The sequence below is a fragment of the Malus domestica genome, chromosome 14, assembly GCF_042453785.1.
Source record: "Malus domestica chromosome 14, GDT2T_hap1".
In the NCBI taxonomy this organism is placed as follows: domain Eukaryota; kingdom Viridiplantae; phylum Streptophyta; class Magnoliopsida; order Rosales; family Rosaceae; genus Malus; species Malus domestica.
Window position 1 is genome coordinate 27,934,182 of NC_091674.1, and position 17,238 is coordinate 27,951,419.

General features: G+C 40.4%; 1 protein-coding gene and 1 long non-coding RNA gene across 2 annotated transcripts; one reads left to right on the forward strand and one right to left on the reverse strand.

Moving 5' to 3' along the window:
* Window positions 1-827: 827 nt before the first annotated feature.
* LOC103455338 (transcription factor PRE6-like) lies at window positions 828-1,233 on the forward strand. The gene is made up of 2 exons (XM_008394917.4): window positions 828-959; window positions 1,078-1,233. The coding sequence occupies exons 1-2, from the start codon at window positions 828-830 to the stop codon at window positions 1,231-1,233; spliced, it is 288 nt and encodes a 95-aa protein (XP_008393139.2).
* An 8,270-nt stretch (window positions 1,234-9,503) lies between these two features.
* Window positions 9,504-15,585, reverse strand: LOC139191487 (uncharacterized). The gene is made up of 2 exons (XR_011575568.1): window positions 15,471-15,585; window positions 9,504-9,564 (listed from the first exon to the last, which is right to left on the reverse strand). It is a non-coding gene; the product is annotated as an uncharacterized lncRNA (long non-coding RNA).
* Between the last annotated feature and the right edge of the window lie 1,653 nt (window positions 15,586-17,238).

Consider the following 17,238-nt stretch of genomic DNA (forward strand, 5'->3'; position numbering starts at 1 on the left):
TTAAGTGAAACTTTAAAGTTGGAGTTTTTGAAGCTTTTTTTATCTTGTTTGTTTGTTTAAAATTGAACTGCTTTTGATTATTTAGTAAAGGTTATTGTAGCTCTTTTTACTTATTATTTAATGACATTTATAAACTTATAATCAATGAGTCATAAAATTTGTTTTGATTTAAGTTATTGCTTTCTAACATCAATCATTGTCCTATTTTGTTTGGAAAACTATCTAATTAAAGATGGACCTTTTATAAATTTCGTACATGGCCCCGAGACAGCTCTGGCGAGGCATAGGCACTAGGCAAAGGTCAGACGCTCCGATTAGAGCTTAGGAGTTTAGATTATCGATGAAGCCTCTATTCAATCAATTGTAGTAGCTTATTTATATGTTTTTATTATTATATAATAAATTTAATTAAAATAAAAAACGTCTAGGCTCTTGTCTGCTGCCCGACTAGCGCTAGTGATTTTTAGAACCTTGGCTTATTCTTACTAAAAAGATTTGTGTCTCGACCTCGCTTTCCCATACTAAAAAGATGGGATGTGATATCCACACACCTCTTTTTACTTCTCTCACATCCTTTTAATTTTCGGTCGTTGGATGGGATGAATTGAAGAAGATCAAATGACAGAAATTAATAAGGAGTGTGGGAGAAGTAAAAAGGGATGTGTGGATAGCACACCCCAAAAAGATTTGTGTCTCCACCTTGCATTCCCACTCTCTTTTTAAGCAGCTTTAGCCTCGTACTTAAAACTTCCCCCCAACCATTTGATAGTCTAAAGAAGGTAAAAGCTATAAGCAGAAAATAAGCAAAAGTGCTTCTTCAACCAGCCATGTCAAGTAGAAGACCATCATCATCATCATCATCATCAAGAATGTCTAAACCCTCAGATGATGAGATTAAGGAGCTCATCTCAAAATTACAACCTCTTCTTCCTCAGCTTCATCATACGCGTAATGCTCCGGTACACGCTTAGGGAGATAGTCATGCATGCATTTGTAACTAAAGCAAACTATTGTGAGTTTTCTATATTTAGGGTTTTTATCACAAATGGAATTTTGATGGTTTCAAATTTTACGCAGGTATCGGCATCGAGCATTTTGGAAGAAACTTGCAGTTACATAAGGAGGCTGCATAGGGAGGTGGAAGATCTGAGCCAAAGAATATCTCGACTCCTGGATTCTGCAGACATCTCTGATGTTGATGAAGAGCTTATTAGAAGACTTTTGCAGCATTAATAATCTCTCTCTCTCTCTCTCTCTCTCCGGGCTAGCAATTTTAATTACATGAGTTAAGTTTTGGTTGGACTATCCAACCAGTGAGAGATTATATATATATATATATATATATATATATATATATATATATCTGTGTATATATGTTTGTAATCTTCAGTGTACCTTCTGATATCTTATGTGTTGTTTAAATGGGAATTGGATCCTCGCCGGATCTAATGGCTGGGGATCCTAAGGATCAACCCACGTGGGCCGTTGATCAAAAATCGTGCGGCCACAATTTTTTTCTTTTTTATATTTTTCACGTAAAACGAGACTGTTTTACTTTTAAATCATTTAATTGTGACCGCACGATTTTTGATCAACGGCCCACGTGGGTTGATCCTTAGGATCCCCAGCCATTAGATCCGGCGAGGATCCAATTCCGTTTAAATGGTATCTAGTCATTGATCTAGCTCGGAACTAAATATTAAAATAATTTTCGGTCCCACGTATATCGTGATTTGCTGCAATATACTTACCAGAAGCAATGTCTTGGATTTACAATGTTTTTACCATACTTGACCAATCTTGAAAATAATGAGTATCGGTCAACGTTATACAGTTAAGGATCCAGAAGAGTTTCCCTTCAATTAGGAGGCCAATCACAGCGCGACACGTGTGGACATCAAAAGCTAATCATAGCACGATACGTGTCAACATCAGAAGCCAATCATAACACGACACGTGTCAATGTCAGAATGAAACTAGAAACTCTCTTCTATAAATAGAGATCATTCTTTCACAATATTTCCTAATGTCATTTGTACTAAATCATTCACTAGTACTCACAAAAGGAGAGCTTGAACCTATGTACTTGTGTAAACCCTTCACAATTAATAAGAACTCCTCTACTTCGTGGATGTAGCCAATCTGGGCGAACCACGTACATCTTGTGTTTGCTTCCCTGTCTCTATCCATTTACATACTTATCCACACTAGTGACCAGAGCAATCTAGCAAAGGTCACAAACTTAACATTTTCTTGTTGTACCAAAGTCCTCACTGATTTTGTGCATCAACATACAATATATAGTATCATAAATTAATCATTCAATGATTACGAGTGAAAACAAGAAAATGAAAGCAATCACCATGCTGTTGTCGGCTAAAATGGATCTGAACCTGTTTCAATCAGGGGAGTATAAAGTTGAAATGGTGAAGTCTGGTTATTACTGTTAGATAACTCCATAATTTGGTTCAAATGTTAAAAATTTTAAAATTAAAATACAGTTGAAACATTAAACCGGTAATAAGCTGTATATAAACTAAAATTTTAGTATTCCTTCATTGACGTCAAAGTCTTCTTGAGTTTTACATATATTTTTTCCATCGTTAATCGTCAACTTAGAATCCCGCTTCCACCCAAAAATCTTGGTATTTTGTTTTTTAGAATAACAAACTTAAGTCATCACAAAGAGTGAATAGGAATAGAAACCCTTTTTTGGGAAGATAGTAATTTATTGAAACCAGCAAAGAGAAATACAAGTAGGAGTCACACTACGACTCCCAATCCCGCAACGGGGAGGAACCTTATTAATGGCTTAAGATTATTAACCACATATATTAGAATTAATTCCAAAAGGTTTTTTTTTTTTTTTTTGAGTACATTGATATTTTTACACTAGAAGAAGAGAGAGTTTGGCTAACCCACGCAATGGGCGCAGTTTAATTTGTTATCGAATTCGTCATCCACGAGATTCGAACCTAAGACCTCTCACTTATAAATGAAGAGGAATATCATCAAATCGTTGGATGTAAATATTAACATTTTGTTCATACATACATTCAAATTTCACAACTGAGCAAGTGCAAATATATCAATAAATGAAAAACACAAATCATACAACATAAAAATTTCATTTATAATTGAAGAAGAAAAATCAAATGTAAAACACTTAACACCTCTCATTTTTTTTTGTTTATACAATTAATTTAAAGAATTGTTATTAGCACTATAAAATTGGGAACTTTAACGAAAAGCTTCCCGTACTGTTCACTTTAACGAAAAACCACATTTTTACACTAAAAAGTCAATCCTGATACTATTTACTTTACCCTTTATTTTATCCTTATCGTTAAAACTCAAAGTTTTCAAGTATTTTTCATTAGTTTTCTTTATAAAATTCTCATTTTGAACTCCAAAAATTTTATAATTAGAAAAAATAAGATTTTTGAAATTCTGATAACAGTTTTTTAATTTAAAAAATTAGTGGAGGGGAATATATTGAACTTGTCTAGAATTCCCTTAAAGTTGGCGGCAATTGCCAAGCTGTTGCTGCTGTACTCCATTGACTTCTTCATCTCGCTCTTCACCGCATCCACAGCCGTCGATCCCATCTCCTCCAAACCATCCAGGCACGTCTCCTGATCCGTCACCGCGCTGCTTATCCACGTCTGTATGTCGTTGACTTTATCTCAGGTCAACGCCTTCTCTCCCGGGCCCACCCTCATCGCGGACGCCGAGTCGTTGACCCGGTTCTTCCCCCAGCTGAGAAACGCAGTCCTGGGTTGCCGCATCGGAGTTCACGGTCATCAACAGCGCCGAGAGGCGGGTGAGCTCTGGGTCGGGATTTGGAGAGCGGTTGGGGGCGGATATGGAGGTGAAGCACGAGGCGGGGTACCGAGTTACGTTGCAGACGGTTTTGATGGTAGACTTGGCCTAGTTGGAGAGAGATTGGGGTTGGGACTCGGCGGGTGACTGGGTAGTGGAGTGGTGGATGACGGCTGCGATTGCGAGGGTAATCACTAGTGTTATTCAATCTTCATCCTCTTCGTCTGCGTCTCCGCCAGCAGCCTTCTTAGCAGCCGCCTTCGTGTTCCTTCGCTTCACTCTGCCAGGGCGTCCGCCGCCTAACGAGCTTGTAAGCGAGAAATCGATGTGCTTCTCGGAGTCACATCTCACCAGGAATGAGGGAATGTTCACCACTTGCCTCCCAACTCTGTCCACAATAAAAGAACAAGGCATAGTGAGGATGAATGTTCACCTTGCAGCTCAAGCAACCGAAATAATGGTTGGTGTTTTATAATATGTAAACAATGTGATCCATTCAAACATCAAAGCATCTTCTCTACTAGCAGAAATCGAAATAAAACATGAAGTACAACAGATATCGAATCATCAAAATGATAGACTTTGTTAAAAGTACAGCACTAGTCCAAAGACAATGGATCCAGCCCATGCACATGCTATAAAATTCTAGCAAAGTTCAAGTTGGTGGAAGAGTTTAGAAGAATGGTGAGGATTCCACCAACATGCAAGATTAGTGTAGATAATTCTAGCTTAGGAAGGTAGTGGAATTATATAGATATCTCTAGCATGGTGTTTCCATGCTTCTCCAAGGTTCCAACCATGCCTATAAAAGGAGAAGGCATCCACACCATTTGTATCAACCAATCAAGAAAGAAGTAAGAATCAAGAAGAGAGTAAGCAAGCAAGAAGGCAACCAAGTGAGAGTGAGAAGAGTAGTCTTGTGAGGAGCGTGAGTGGTCTAGAGTGTGTCTCTAGAAAAAGTGAGTGTCATAGCTTTTAAAGTGTGTCTTTGAGAGTTTTGAGTGTTGTAATATTTTGTGTGTGTAATATAAGTAATTTGTTTACTTATGTTGTCTCTCCAACACTTGTGTTAGAGTTGTGTACTCTAATTTTTCCTCAACAATTGGTATTAGAGCGGTACAATCAGGGGACCATCTCTAGTGAAGCTTCCCAGAATCGTGAGAAGTTTAGTACTTCGCAAGATTGTTGACTAGTCTTGTTCTGCTTATCGAAGTTCTGTCGACACGATGGGAGATCTTCAAGTTGTTGGAGGAATCAAGAAGCTTAATAACAAAAATTACAACACATGGGCGACGTGCGTTGAGTCTTACCTACAAGGCCAAGATCTTTGGGATATTGTCGGCAGTAATGAAGTTACGTAGCCGGAAGAAGACACCAGCGGCACTTTGCGAAAGTGGAAGATCAAGGCAGGTAAGGCCATATTTGCCTTAAAAACTACAGTTGATGATGACATGTTGTAGCATATATGGAAGTCTAAGACACCGAAAGAAATGTGGGACACCTTCACCACACTCTTTTCAAAGAAGAACGATACATGACTGCAGCTTCTCGAGAATAAGCTATTATCAGTGGTCCAAAGGGACATGACGATTGCCCAGTATTTCCATCAGGTAAAGTCTATTTGCCGTGAAATTTCTAAGTTAGATCCTAGTGTTGCCATTGTAGAATCCAGGATAAAAAGAATAATTATCCATGGATTGAGACCCAAATATTAAGGCTTCGTTGCCGCTGTACAAGGATGGCCGACCTAACCATCACTTGTTGAATTTGAGAATTTGCTTGTCGATTAAGAAGCTTTGGCAAAGAAAATGAGAGGGGTCTCGTTAAAAGGTGCGGAGGAAGTGCTCTACATCGAAAGTAAATGCAGCTTTAAGCAACGTGTTGGTGGAGAATCTAAAACAAATGGTGACAAGGTGAAAAGTCATCACGGATGAGGGAGTTCTCGGCCAGGGGAAGCTCTGAAGTATCAAGGCAATCATGGTCAATCTTAGAACAATAAAAGGTTTGAGGGAAAATGTTACAATTATGGAAAGAATGGCCACATGGCGAAGGATTGTTGGTTCAAAAAGTCCGCATAGAGTAATGTCGCCAACTCAAAGGAGAAAATTGAAGATGATTGGGACGTCGTTGCGTCTCTAGCCCTAGAGGAAGAATGGGACACTGAAGCATCCGTTGTTATGGAGTTGCAAGAGTCAGCTCTTACAACAGCAAGTTTGGATTTGATTGACTAACAGAATGATTGGATCGTGGATTCAGGCTGCTCAAACCATATGATATGTGATAAGAAAAAGTTACAAAGTCTGACTAAGTACAAATGAGGCCGCTTAGTGGTGACGGCTAACGACTCGAGGCTACCGATTACTCACATCAGTAAGACAGTAATTGAGCCTCGATACAACACTAACCATGTGCTGCTTCAAGATGTCTACCATGTTCCAGGTATGAAGAAAAATCTGTTTTCAGTGTCGCAACTAACGTCATTAGGAAATTATGTCTTGTTTGGTCCACGAGATGTGAAGGTGTATCGACACCTCAAGATCTTAAGGATGCCAACAATGGAGGGACGGTGACTGCAATCAGTCTATGTAATATCAGCAGAAACTACATACGTAGACAAGATAAGGAAGAATAAGACAACAAATTTATGGCACATGACATTGGGTCACATTAGCTATCACAAGTTAAATGTGATGATGAAGAAGTCAATGCTTAAGGGGCTACCTCAGCTTGATGTGAGAACATACATGGTTTGTGCAGGATGCTAGTATGGTAAAGCACATCAACTGCCATACGAAAAGTCGAAGTTTAAAGTAAAAGAACTGTTGGAGTTGGTTCATTCTAATGTGTTCGGGCTTGTCAAGCAACCATCGATAAATGGGATGCGGTACATGGTGACATTCATTGATGACTTATCCAGGTATGTATGGATTTTCTTATGAAAGAAAAATCTGAACATTTTCAAAATTTAAAGAGTTTAAGGAAACAGTTGAATGAGAAGTGGGAAAGAAGACCCGTTGTATACGCACGGATAATGGAAGAAAATATACCTTGAATGAGTTTTCCCAGTATCTATGAGAATGTAGAATACGTCACCAGTTCACATATGTCAACATGCCGCAACAGAATAACGTAGCGGAAAGAAAGAACTTGCATCTTATAGAAATATGTCGAAGTATGCTCCATACCAAGAATGTACCAGGAAGTTTTTGGGTCGAATCTATGAGAATTGTAGCTCATGTGATCAACAGGCTTCCTCAACCAAGGTTAGAATTTGTCTCACTTTGAGAAACTATGGGATATAAAACCTACAGTTAGTTACTTTCGAGTATTTGGCTGTGTGTGCTACGTATTTGTTCCAAGTCATTTACGTAGCAAGTTTGACAAGAAGGTAATCAGATGTATCTTTGTGGGATACGACCACCAAAGAAAATGGTGGAAATGTTTTGATCTTAAGAATTGAAGGTGTTACACATCACGAGATGTGGTATTTGATGAAGCATCTTCTTGGTGGTCTTCAGAAAATGAGGTGTTGCCCGGTTTAAGAGAAATTAAAGATAAGTTGCAGCAAAAGATGGAGGAGCAAACTGTTTGAATCTAGTTGAGACTAGGTGAGTCTAAGGATTCACTTGATGGTAATGATGTTGAGCATGCAGTATCTCAAAACCCTTGGCAAGCTAGCGTATGTTAACAACCAAAAGAAGATAGACCTAGTGAAGTGAAAGTATCAACTCCACAATCACAACTAAGGAGGTCAACAAGAATCCGGAAGCTAAATCCTAAATACGCCAATGGAGCCATAGAAGAAGAAGCAATTGAACCTAAGTGGCTCAAAGTTGGGAGAAGAGGTCACTGCAGTGGAGCTAAATCAGGCTTGGAATCTAGTGCCAAAGTGAAGAGATGTGAAACCCATATCATGCAAATGGGTGTGCAAGAAAAAGTTCCATCATCAACTCAGCATGGAGAAAAGAATGAGCTGGTGTTGAGGGGGAGTGTTAAAAGTACAACACCAGCCCAAAGAGCCCAAAGACAATGGATCCAACCCATGCACAAAGAAAGATCCATGCACATGTTAGAGAATTCTAGCAAAGTTCAAGTTGGTGGAAGAGTTTAGAAGAATGGTGAGGATTCCACCAACATGCAAGATTAGTGTAGATAATTCTAGCTTAGGAATGTACTGAAATTATCTAGATATCTCTAGCATGATGTTTCCATGCTTCTCCAAGGTTTCATCCATGCCTATAAAAGGAAAAGGCATCCACACCATTTGTATCAACCAATCAAGAAAGAAGTAAGAATCAAGAAAAGAGTAAGCAAGCAAGTAGGCAACCAAATGAGAGTGAGAAGAGTAGTCTTGTGAGGAGTGTGAGTGGTATAGTGTGTCTCTAGAAAGAGTGAGTGTCATAGCTTCTAAAGTGTGTCTTTGAAAGTTTTGAGTGTTGTAATATTTTGTGTGTGTAATACAAGTAATTTGTTTACTTGTGTTGTCTCTCTAACACTTGTGTTAGAGTTGTGTACTCTAATTTTTCCTCAACAGACTTTTCTGTTCAACTCTATAACATAATTAGCTCCAAGTTTTTCCTTTCTCCGAAAAATCAACAATCCGGCACGACAAATTGTTGGTATAATAACAAACCATTTATCAAGTAATTCCATTTGTTTCTAGATCAAACATGAAGTACGAGCAAATAGAACACCTTTCAGTAGAATTAATACCATCACATGAAATGTAAATCAATAAATGTGATACACCAAAATATCCGCATTTTCCCGGACATTACGCATTGAGATTGACCATATAATCACATTGCATAAGTGATTTTAGATCAATAGCACTAAATCAAATAAAAACACAATAAGAAATAAGTTTACATGATATGCCTCAGCCTGATGAGCACACGAGCATGATGGATGGACTTTGCCATACCAGTCTTGAACATAATCGTCTACAGGCGGCGTTCAAGGAAGTTCTCGACATTCAAAGCCAAGACATAATCGAGCTTGTTCTACCCCTCGTCCAAAAGCTTATAACGGTTCATCCTCCTGAGGAGAGCCTCACCCTTAATAATCCGACGAGGGTTCTTCTCATCAAGGGTCAGAAGCTCATTGGCATTGTTTCGGATACGGCTTTGAGATGCTGAAACCCTCCACAACTCTCTTGGACCGAAGCCCGAACTCACCCACGAGCTTCAGCTCAGCATCCAACCGTTCCTTCTTGTAGGGGCGGCGGGGCTTCTTAAGCGTCTTGCCATTTAAAATTTTCACCATTCAGTAAACGTTTTCATAGTTTACCATTACAAATTCAGAACCCAACACTAACCACCTGAAATGTACCTTTAAATTCCGTTATAAAAATAAAAAAAATTGTCATCGAACAATGTAAATTTAGAGACTTTGAAATGTAAATAGTTTAACCCTGAAAATGTAAATCCCACGTTAGGAACAACAATAGTTTCTCAATGATCTTGATATAATAAGTATCAGAGAATATATATATATATATATATATATATATGTGTGTGTGTGTGTGTGTGTGTGTGTGTGTGTGTGTGTGTGTGTGTGTGTGGGGGGGATTAAACATCAGAGAAAGCGAGAGGGATTACAGTCGTCCTTGTGCTTCGTTGGAAATAAAAACTAATTTTCTAAGCTCTGTCTATAAAGAAAGAGAAGCTCAAAAACCTTAGTGAAGTTGGCAAACTGAGAAATCCATTCCAGGGCCAAGAGACCAAAGCAAACACCGAAAGCCTACACAAAAACAAACACATACAAACCATTAACACAGTGCAGAAGGGTACAACAAGGAGGACGCTGCAGCAAAGCGAAGACGTCGCCCTCTACACTGCCAAAAGGTGAAACTAATGAGGACATGGTAATCCATCATTGTTCAAGACAAAAATTAACGAAGATGGGGGTCGATTGACCCAAACAACATTACACATCTCCAAATTACAAAACGACGCAAGAGAATCCACCGCCATATTGGCCGATCTTGGAACCTAAGACCAGCGACAATTCTGGAAAGTTTCACCCAAATCCCAAGCATTTGCCAAGATAGGGAAAGCCTCCCAATTGCCATTCTGTAGTGAATCAGATTCAACAATGACCGAGCTAATACCCAGGGAGACCGCTAACTCGCAACCACGGAGCAGAGCCAAAGCCTCTACCATCGCAACACAAGAAGCAGAAACGGGGTACCTCACCGCAGCAATGAAATCCCCCCTTGCATCCCGAGCCACCACCGCAACAAACCCAGATTTAGTCAACCTAGACCAGCTTGCATCCACATTCACTTTAACAAAATAGGAGACATTGGGGGTCCACCTTGTAACTTGCCTGACCCGACCTAATTCCACCGTCCTCGAGTCCTCAGGGACCAACCGAGCATTAAAGAACTCAGCAACTGAATTACAGATACCCAAAATTACCTTTGAGGGAATGATAGGGACATGGTTAAAGATAAAATCACAACGGGACTTCCAAATATGCCAACAAGTGAAAGCCACATAAGTTTGTACCCATTATCTACTCGCCGAATACCCCAAATTAGTAGTGAAGACAGAATGTAGCCAAAAAACCCAGCTAGAAATGCTCTCATGATGGATATTGTACTTAAAAGCCTTACCAAACCAAATTGAATTGACCCAAGGGTAGAAAAGAAAAAGATGCTCAATAATTTCCTCATGACAAAAATAGATTGGGCATGTAAGGGTTGGGGAAGAACGTTTCCTAAACAGCACAGCCAAAGTTGCTAAAGCATTGTGGAGAGAATTCCAAATAAAGTGTCTAACCTTAGCCGGCATCTTGACCCTCCATATGCCCTTCCACAGCTTCTCCGGAACAAAACGAGTGAAGGGGGGACGGTGATCTCTCAACGCTAGGGATCACAACTGTACACATAAATAACCTGACCTTATTGAATAGCTGTCATTTTAGTTAGCCGCCCCCACCAATCTATCATTCCTCTGAGGGTTCCCAATTAGGGTATCCCTAATTGCCGCACAATCCTCCGTCGACAGGAAGGGCATGAGAAAATCAATGTCCCAGGTTTTGGAAATTGGGAAAATTTCCAAAACTTACCCTTGTGCCTCTAGTTACTGAAGCATCACCCAAAGGAGTGGGATGTCCCGTCGATAATGTGATGAGCCATCTATCAACCCAAAGACGAACCTCCTCCCCACCTATGATCTACTAATGAGCCCCCTTTTGAATCAATTCCCTTCCCACAAGAAGGCTTGTCCAAGCCCAAGATGCGCGACCCCCTTTCGTAGCATCCAAAAAAGAGCAAATTAAAAAAATAACAAGCCTTCATCACTTGAGCCAACAACGAGTCTGGTTCAACAATCAAACGCCAACACTGCTTGGCAATGAGAGCATCATTGAATTCCTGGAAGATTCTGAAACCCATACCACCCAAATGCTTTGGTAAACCCATAGTCTTCATAGAGACCCAATGAGTTTTCCGTCTCCCACTAACATCTTCCCACCAAAATTTGGCAATCAAAGCATCCAATTCCTTACAGAGGACAGCAGGAAACTTAAAGATATTCATTGGGTATGCGGGAATGGCTTGAGCAACGGCCTTGATCATCATTTCCTTTCCCAATTTTGATAACATGCTTTGCTTCCATCCTTGTAACTTCCTCAAGGTCCGGCCCTTCACATAAGCTAATCCTCGTTTCTTCGAGCGACCCCAAATAGAGGCACCCCCAAGTATGTACCCGGGTTCTCCACAACAGTCATTCCCAAGATGTTTCCCAATTCATCGGACATATTCGAGGGAATGTTGGTCCCGAAAAAAACACTAGATTTTTGCATATTAATTTCCTGTCCTGAGGCTGTGTAGTATTCCTTAAGGAGGTCAACCAAGCTATTACAATTTTTCCTATCCGCATTTAGGAAGATTAACGTGTCATCAGCAAAAAAAAGATGTGTGAGATGACCGGCCCAGACACACTCAACTTCACCCCCTTCAAGAGTCTCATTTGAACAGCCCCCTGTATCATTCTAGAAAGAACCTCTCCCACCAGGAGAAATAAGTATGGCGATAGGGGGTCTCCTTGGCGAAGACCACGAGATGGAGCAAACTTCTCACCTAGTTATCCATTTAGAATGATCGCAAAGTTAACTGATGACACATAACCCATTATAAGCTTCCTCCACAAAATCCCAAAGCCCATCCTTTCCATGACCGCATCCAGGAAGTCCCATTCCACCCTGTCATAAGCCTTTTGTATATCAAGCTTAATACCAACCTCGAACCTACACTTTGTTTTCCAGACTTTTAGAAAGTGAAACACCTCATAGGCTATTCCAATATTGTCTTGTATCTGTCTACCCGCAACAAACGCATTCTGCATAGGGGATATAATTTCTGGCAAGATAGGCTTTAATTGATTCACCAACACTTTGGATAAAATCTTGTAAGAATAGTTGCATAGACTAATGGGACGAAATTGCGACACCGTCTCAGGATTTTGCACCTTTGGAATCAAAACAATGTGGGTGGAGTTTAATTTGCTAGGATTGTCCTGCCCGTGAATCAAAGATCGGACAAGAGCATTTACATCACCCACAATGTTCTCCTAGAACGTATGATAAAACACCCTTTGAAAACCATCAGGGGCCGGAGCTTTCAGTCCACCCATATTAAGGGCCGCATTTTTTACCTTCTCTTCCAAAACCGGCGCCATAAGCACTGCACTACATTCATCTCTTCTGTCACCGTCGGGGTTAAGCAGTCAAGAGTTGTCCCTCAGTTCCGAATCCTCCCAGACCTGAAAGTATTCATAAAATGCTCATCCACCAGCCTTCGGACCTGATTGGGGTTCTCCACCCAGTCACCATTAGTATTTCTTATTTTCAGCACCTTATTCCTTCTGCGACGTTGAAGCGTGGTCTGATGGAAGAACTTGGTGTTAGCATCTTCATCCCGTAACCACTTTACCTGAGATCTTTGTTGCCAAAAACTCTCCTTTTGTGCCCAGAGACCATCAACCAATCTAGACCTCTCCTTAATTTCCTCCTTATGAGTTCCCTAATTTTTTTGTAACTCCCCCAGTTAATCTAACAGATACTCAATCTGATGGCCTCTCATCTTAAACTTATTACAACTCCACCGAATAAGATGAGAACAGCAGTCATTAATCTTTTTTAGTCATCTCATTGGGGCACACCCATCTTCCAGACAATCCCAACACTTCCTCACCACTTCTTTGCACTCTTCTTCCTTAGCCCAAAACGCCTCAAACCGAAATAGTTTTCTGCCCCTCCTAACTTCCGATTCGGTTTGGATAATAATTGGGCAATGATCTGATCCCAAAACCGTCCCGTGAGTAACCGTCATATTAGGCCAAAGATCTTGCCATAGCCTATTACATAATCCCCTGTCCAAACGTTCTTTCACCAATGATCCATTTCTCGTGCCTCGCCAAGTAAAAGCTGGACCATTAAAGTCCAAATCCATCAGATCAGATGAGTTCAAAAAGCTTTCAAGGTACCTAGGCCGATTGTATAACACCTGAGATCCACCTGCTTTCTCTGAATCCCACATGAATTCATTGAAATCCCCTCCGCATAACCAAGGCATATTTGAATGTGTGAAGTAAGTGTTCATCCAATTCCATAATTCGACCTTTTTCACATCTATAAGAAGTTTCATAAACTTCCGTAAATCGAACCCACATTTGACCTCTCTCCTCCTTCATTCTGGCATCAATTATATGTTTTGATGAAAAGAGAATTTCAACCTTCAACGAGTCGTCCCACCACAAACTTAAACCACCCGCTCTCCCAATTGGAGTCACATTGAACCCATTTGAAAAACCCATATGTCTCCTAACTCCATCAATTCTATGATCTTTCATTTTTATCTCCGCTAGAAAGATCATAGAGGGTCTACGATTCCTTATTAGCCCATATAGGGCCCGAACCACCTTGTCTAACCCAAGACCCCATCAGTTCCAGAATATGTGTATCATGGCAAGCGTGCGGCTGTTGTAGGCCAGCCGCCACCACCCCGAGCCACATTGCCCGTTCTTCTTGTCAGATTATTGTTCCTTTCTGTTTCCGAGACCCCAACCACATATTCCCACAGATTTTGATACTCAATCGGGACATCCTGTAACTCTTCATCTGCATCTATAACACGTTCCATCATTAAACTTTGCTCCTTAATGCTCGTGCCTCTCATGTTTTCTGTCATCTTTCATTTTCATACCTCCCCATCCCCGAGGCTTTTCATTTTCTTATGGGAGGGACTGAACCATTTCGAGACTCTGAAGATCTCCTCATCTTTTCGTCTGATTTGCCTCAGCCTGATTGGTATTGATAGTCTCCCTCACCATACCTTGTGATTCCACCACTTTATTCCCCCATTCAAATGCATCTTGCATGTGGTTCATCCCCTCATTGATTTATTCAATTCTAACTGACTGATTATTCCCCATCTGCCTAGGAATGGCAAAGTTGGTTGATAGTAGGATGGTATTATGCCCAAAGAGCCAGGATGACTGCCTTCATCTAGCCGGCACGATCCATTCTTGTGTGAAGTTCCTTGTCCCAACCATCGTACGTGGCCTTCTATGCCACTTCTTTCTTCCATGATGGTTTGGGAGTGGTGTCTTTCTGGGTTCAATATATGTAGCAATGCTCCTAAAGTCCCTTTGTCCACCTGATCCAGTACCGGTTAAGCTTCCATGTGAGGAAGATGGTGGGTCATCTCTCACAGCACCCGTCTTTCTCTTCTCTCTTATCCCTAGAGGCATCGGTCTTCTGATCTCTACCTCGTCTCTGATCGGCCCTACTTTAAGCCATTCCCCATACCCTGCTGCACCTCTCCTGTTTGGTGCGAAAGAGCACTCAGTATTGGCATGGCCTATACGTCCACACCTATAGCAAAAGTCATGTAGGCGTTCATATCTAAATTCCACCCAAGTATCTTTATTAGTTTCTCCTTTCAACCAATAACCGTTGATTAGTGGATTCGCAGTATTGACATTGACTTTAACCCTTAGAAATCCACGGGCTTTAGCTGGGTCCTCTAGCTCAATGAATTCCCCCACATTCACCATTAGGCGTTTGACATTAGCGTTTGTAGTGAGACTTAGAGGGACCCCCTGATCTGGACCCAAAAGGGAACGACTGCCATCTTAACTTCCTCTAGCGCTAGCTCTGGGGGCCGTTTCTTGACAGAGAAATTTTGCTTCATCACTGCCCACGGAACTTTAGCTAAAATCCTTGTTGCCATGGTTTCATCTTGAACTGTAATGACAAACATATTATCCCTAACCCACTTTATGTCCACCTCCCCAAAATCCTTCCAAGCAGAGTAAAGAATATTCCTGAATCCTCATTTGTTCAACTTTCTGTCTACCAGGGCCTCACCCACCAATTTAATGCCATGTTCCATTGATGATAGATCCATTGAGTGCTCAAGGTGGACCACCAACTCCTCTAGTTCTTGACGAGCCATTTGTCTCCACGCCTTTCCTGTTAATTGTCCCGTATGCACAATTGGGTTTAACGGGTACACATTATTTTCTTTATCTAAGATTTCAGCAGAATCACACTTTCTTTCTAATTCATCGGAAACATTCACATGTTACTGCAATAAACAGATCATACTCACCATAAAGACAGTTGTTAGGGCGTACCTTCAACTATAGAAAATTGAATTTGTTGAGCTTCCAGAAATCAAATCGAAGGTAGGTGCGCTTTCTGCGTCCTCATTTATTGCCGAAGTTGGACAGGTCCAAACATCCTCTATTCTTGTGTCGGATCTCACATATCTGAAAGGTGCGCTTTCTGCTTCCCCATTTATTGCCGGAGTTGGACCGTTCCAAACATCTCCCATTCTTTTGCCGAGTCTCACAGATCTGATACTTGTCATTCTGTCATAACCAACCTCCAGAATAGCTAGTAGAGATAGACCCCACAACACCGGAGGTCGAAAACATTTACACCCTCATTGGGCAATAACTCAAGTAGGATTGGGACAATGGTGGATAATAAATAGAAATTGGGACTGGTAAGAGAGGAAATAAATGGGGTAATAACTCTAAATGCGGCCACGAGTATCCACTCCTTCAAAGCAATGCAGACTTGACAAGATGTGGTCATTAACCAATTCATAGTGCCACATCACAAATGTAGTTACGAGTTAGGTTGGGTAGGTAAAGGGATAGACGAAATCCTCCGGGAGAAAGCATTTACCATCCACCAGATCTAATAGAATGGGATAAAATCAGGCTTTGGAATGGAAAAATGAAGGGAAAGGAAACACACCCACATATTTACTCTAGGGAGAAGGGGCTCGCACTCAAGCAAACTCTCACGAATGAGAGAAAAAAAAGTAAATGTGCACTATGTTTGTTTGATCTCTCACCCTAGTGAAGTTGTTGGCTGGCTAACCTAGCGTCGAGTTGAGGCCTGCTCTCCTAAGGTATTCATTTGGAGGACAGAACCAAATGCATATTAGCCGCATGATTATATTAATTTGTATCCAAAAGTTTAAAATATTTGACAACTTAATAAAGAAAAACAAGATGGTTCATGTATTTTAAGTTGATTTTACTTTATGAAGTTGTCAAATATTTTAAACCTTTGAATTTGAACTAATATAAGCATGTAACTAATATGCATTTGATTCTTATAAATCCTCAAAATAAGGACCTTAAGAGAGCAAGACTGGCATCGAGTGATATCAAATTGCTTGCTTTCGTTAGATGGATTGACCCATATTTTATAAGACGACCCATTTTGGGCCTACAGACCAAACCCAACTTTTTTGTTATGCCCAACCCATTAGAATTCATCAATCTCTCGTTTGGAACTGCTTTTGGAGTAATCACTTGTGTTAGAACTGCTTTTATTAGGAGCACGTTGAATGCAGTTGTGGATTCTTATGAATGCTTCTTTGGTGCTTTACCAAAGGCTTCTATAAGTACTTTTAAGTTTTTTCCGCCAAACCTAGTTGAAAGATTTTTTAGTTGGTATAAATCGTATAAATCACTTTTAGCTCATCAATAACAATCCTAAATTTGTCCACATTTCTTTTAATTTTACTCAATCGATGATAAAATGGATAATTTTAATATCGGAGGTCAATTTCAACTTAGGTGATAATTCAAGGGGTCAATGGCAATTTACCTTTTTTTTATACCTCAAGGTCCTCAATCCATAAAGAAGGGGGAGGTTCTCTTTTCACCCATTTTTACTTTTCATACGTTCTTCTCAATTTTCGACCGTCAGATCGAATGAATTAAAGAAGATCAATGATCACAAATTAACAAAGGTGTATAAAAGGTATAAAAAAAAGTGTGTAATTAACGCTATCCATTCATAATATGAAAGATAGGTGAAACCGACGAAAGCTATAATTATAAAGGTTGCAAACTTGCAACCACCAAGAGTTGGCTGCGG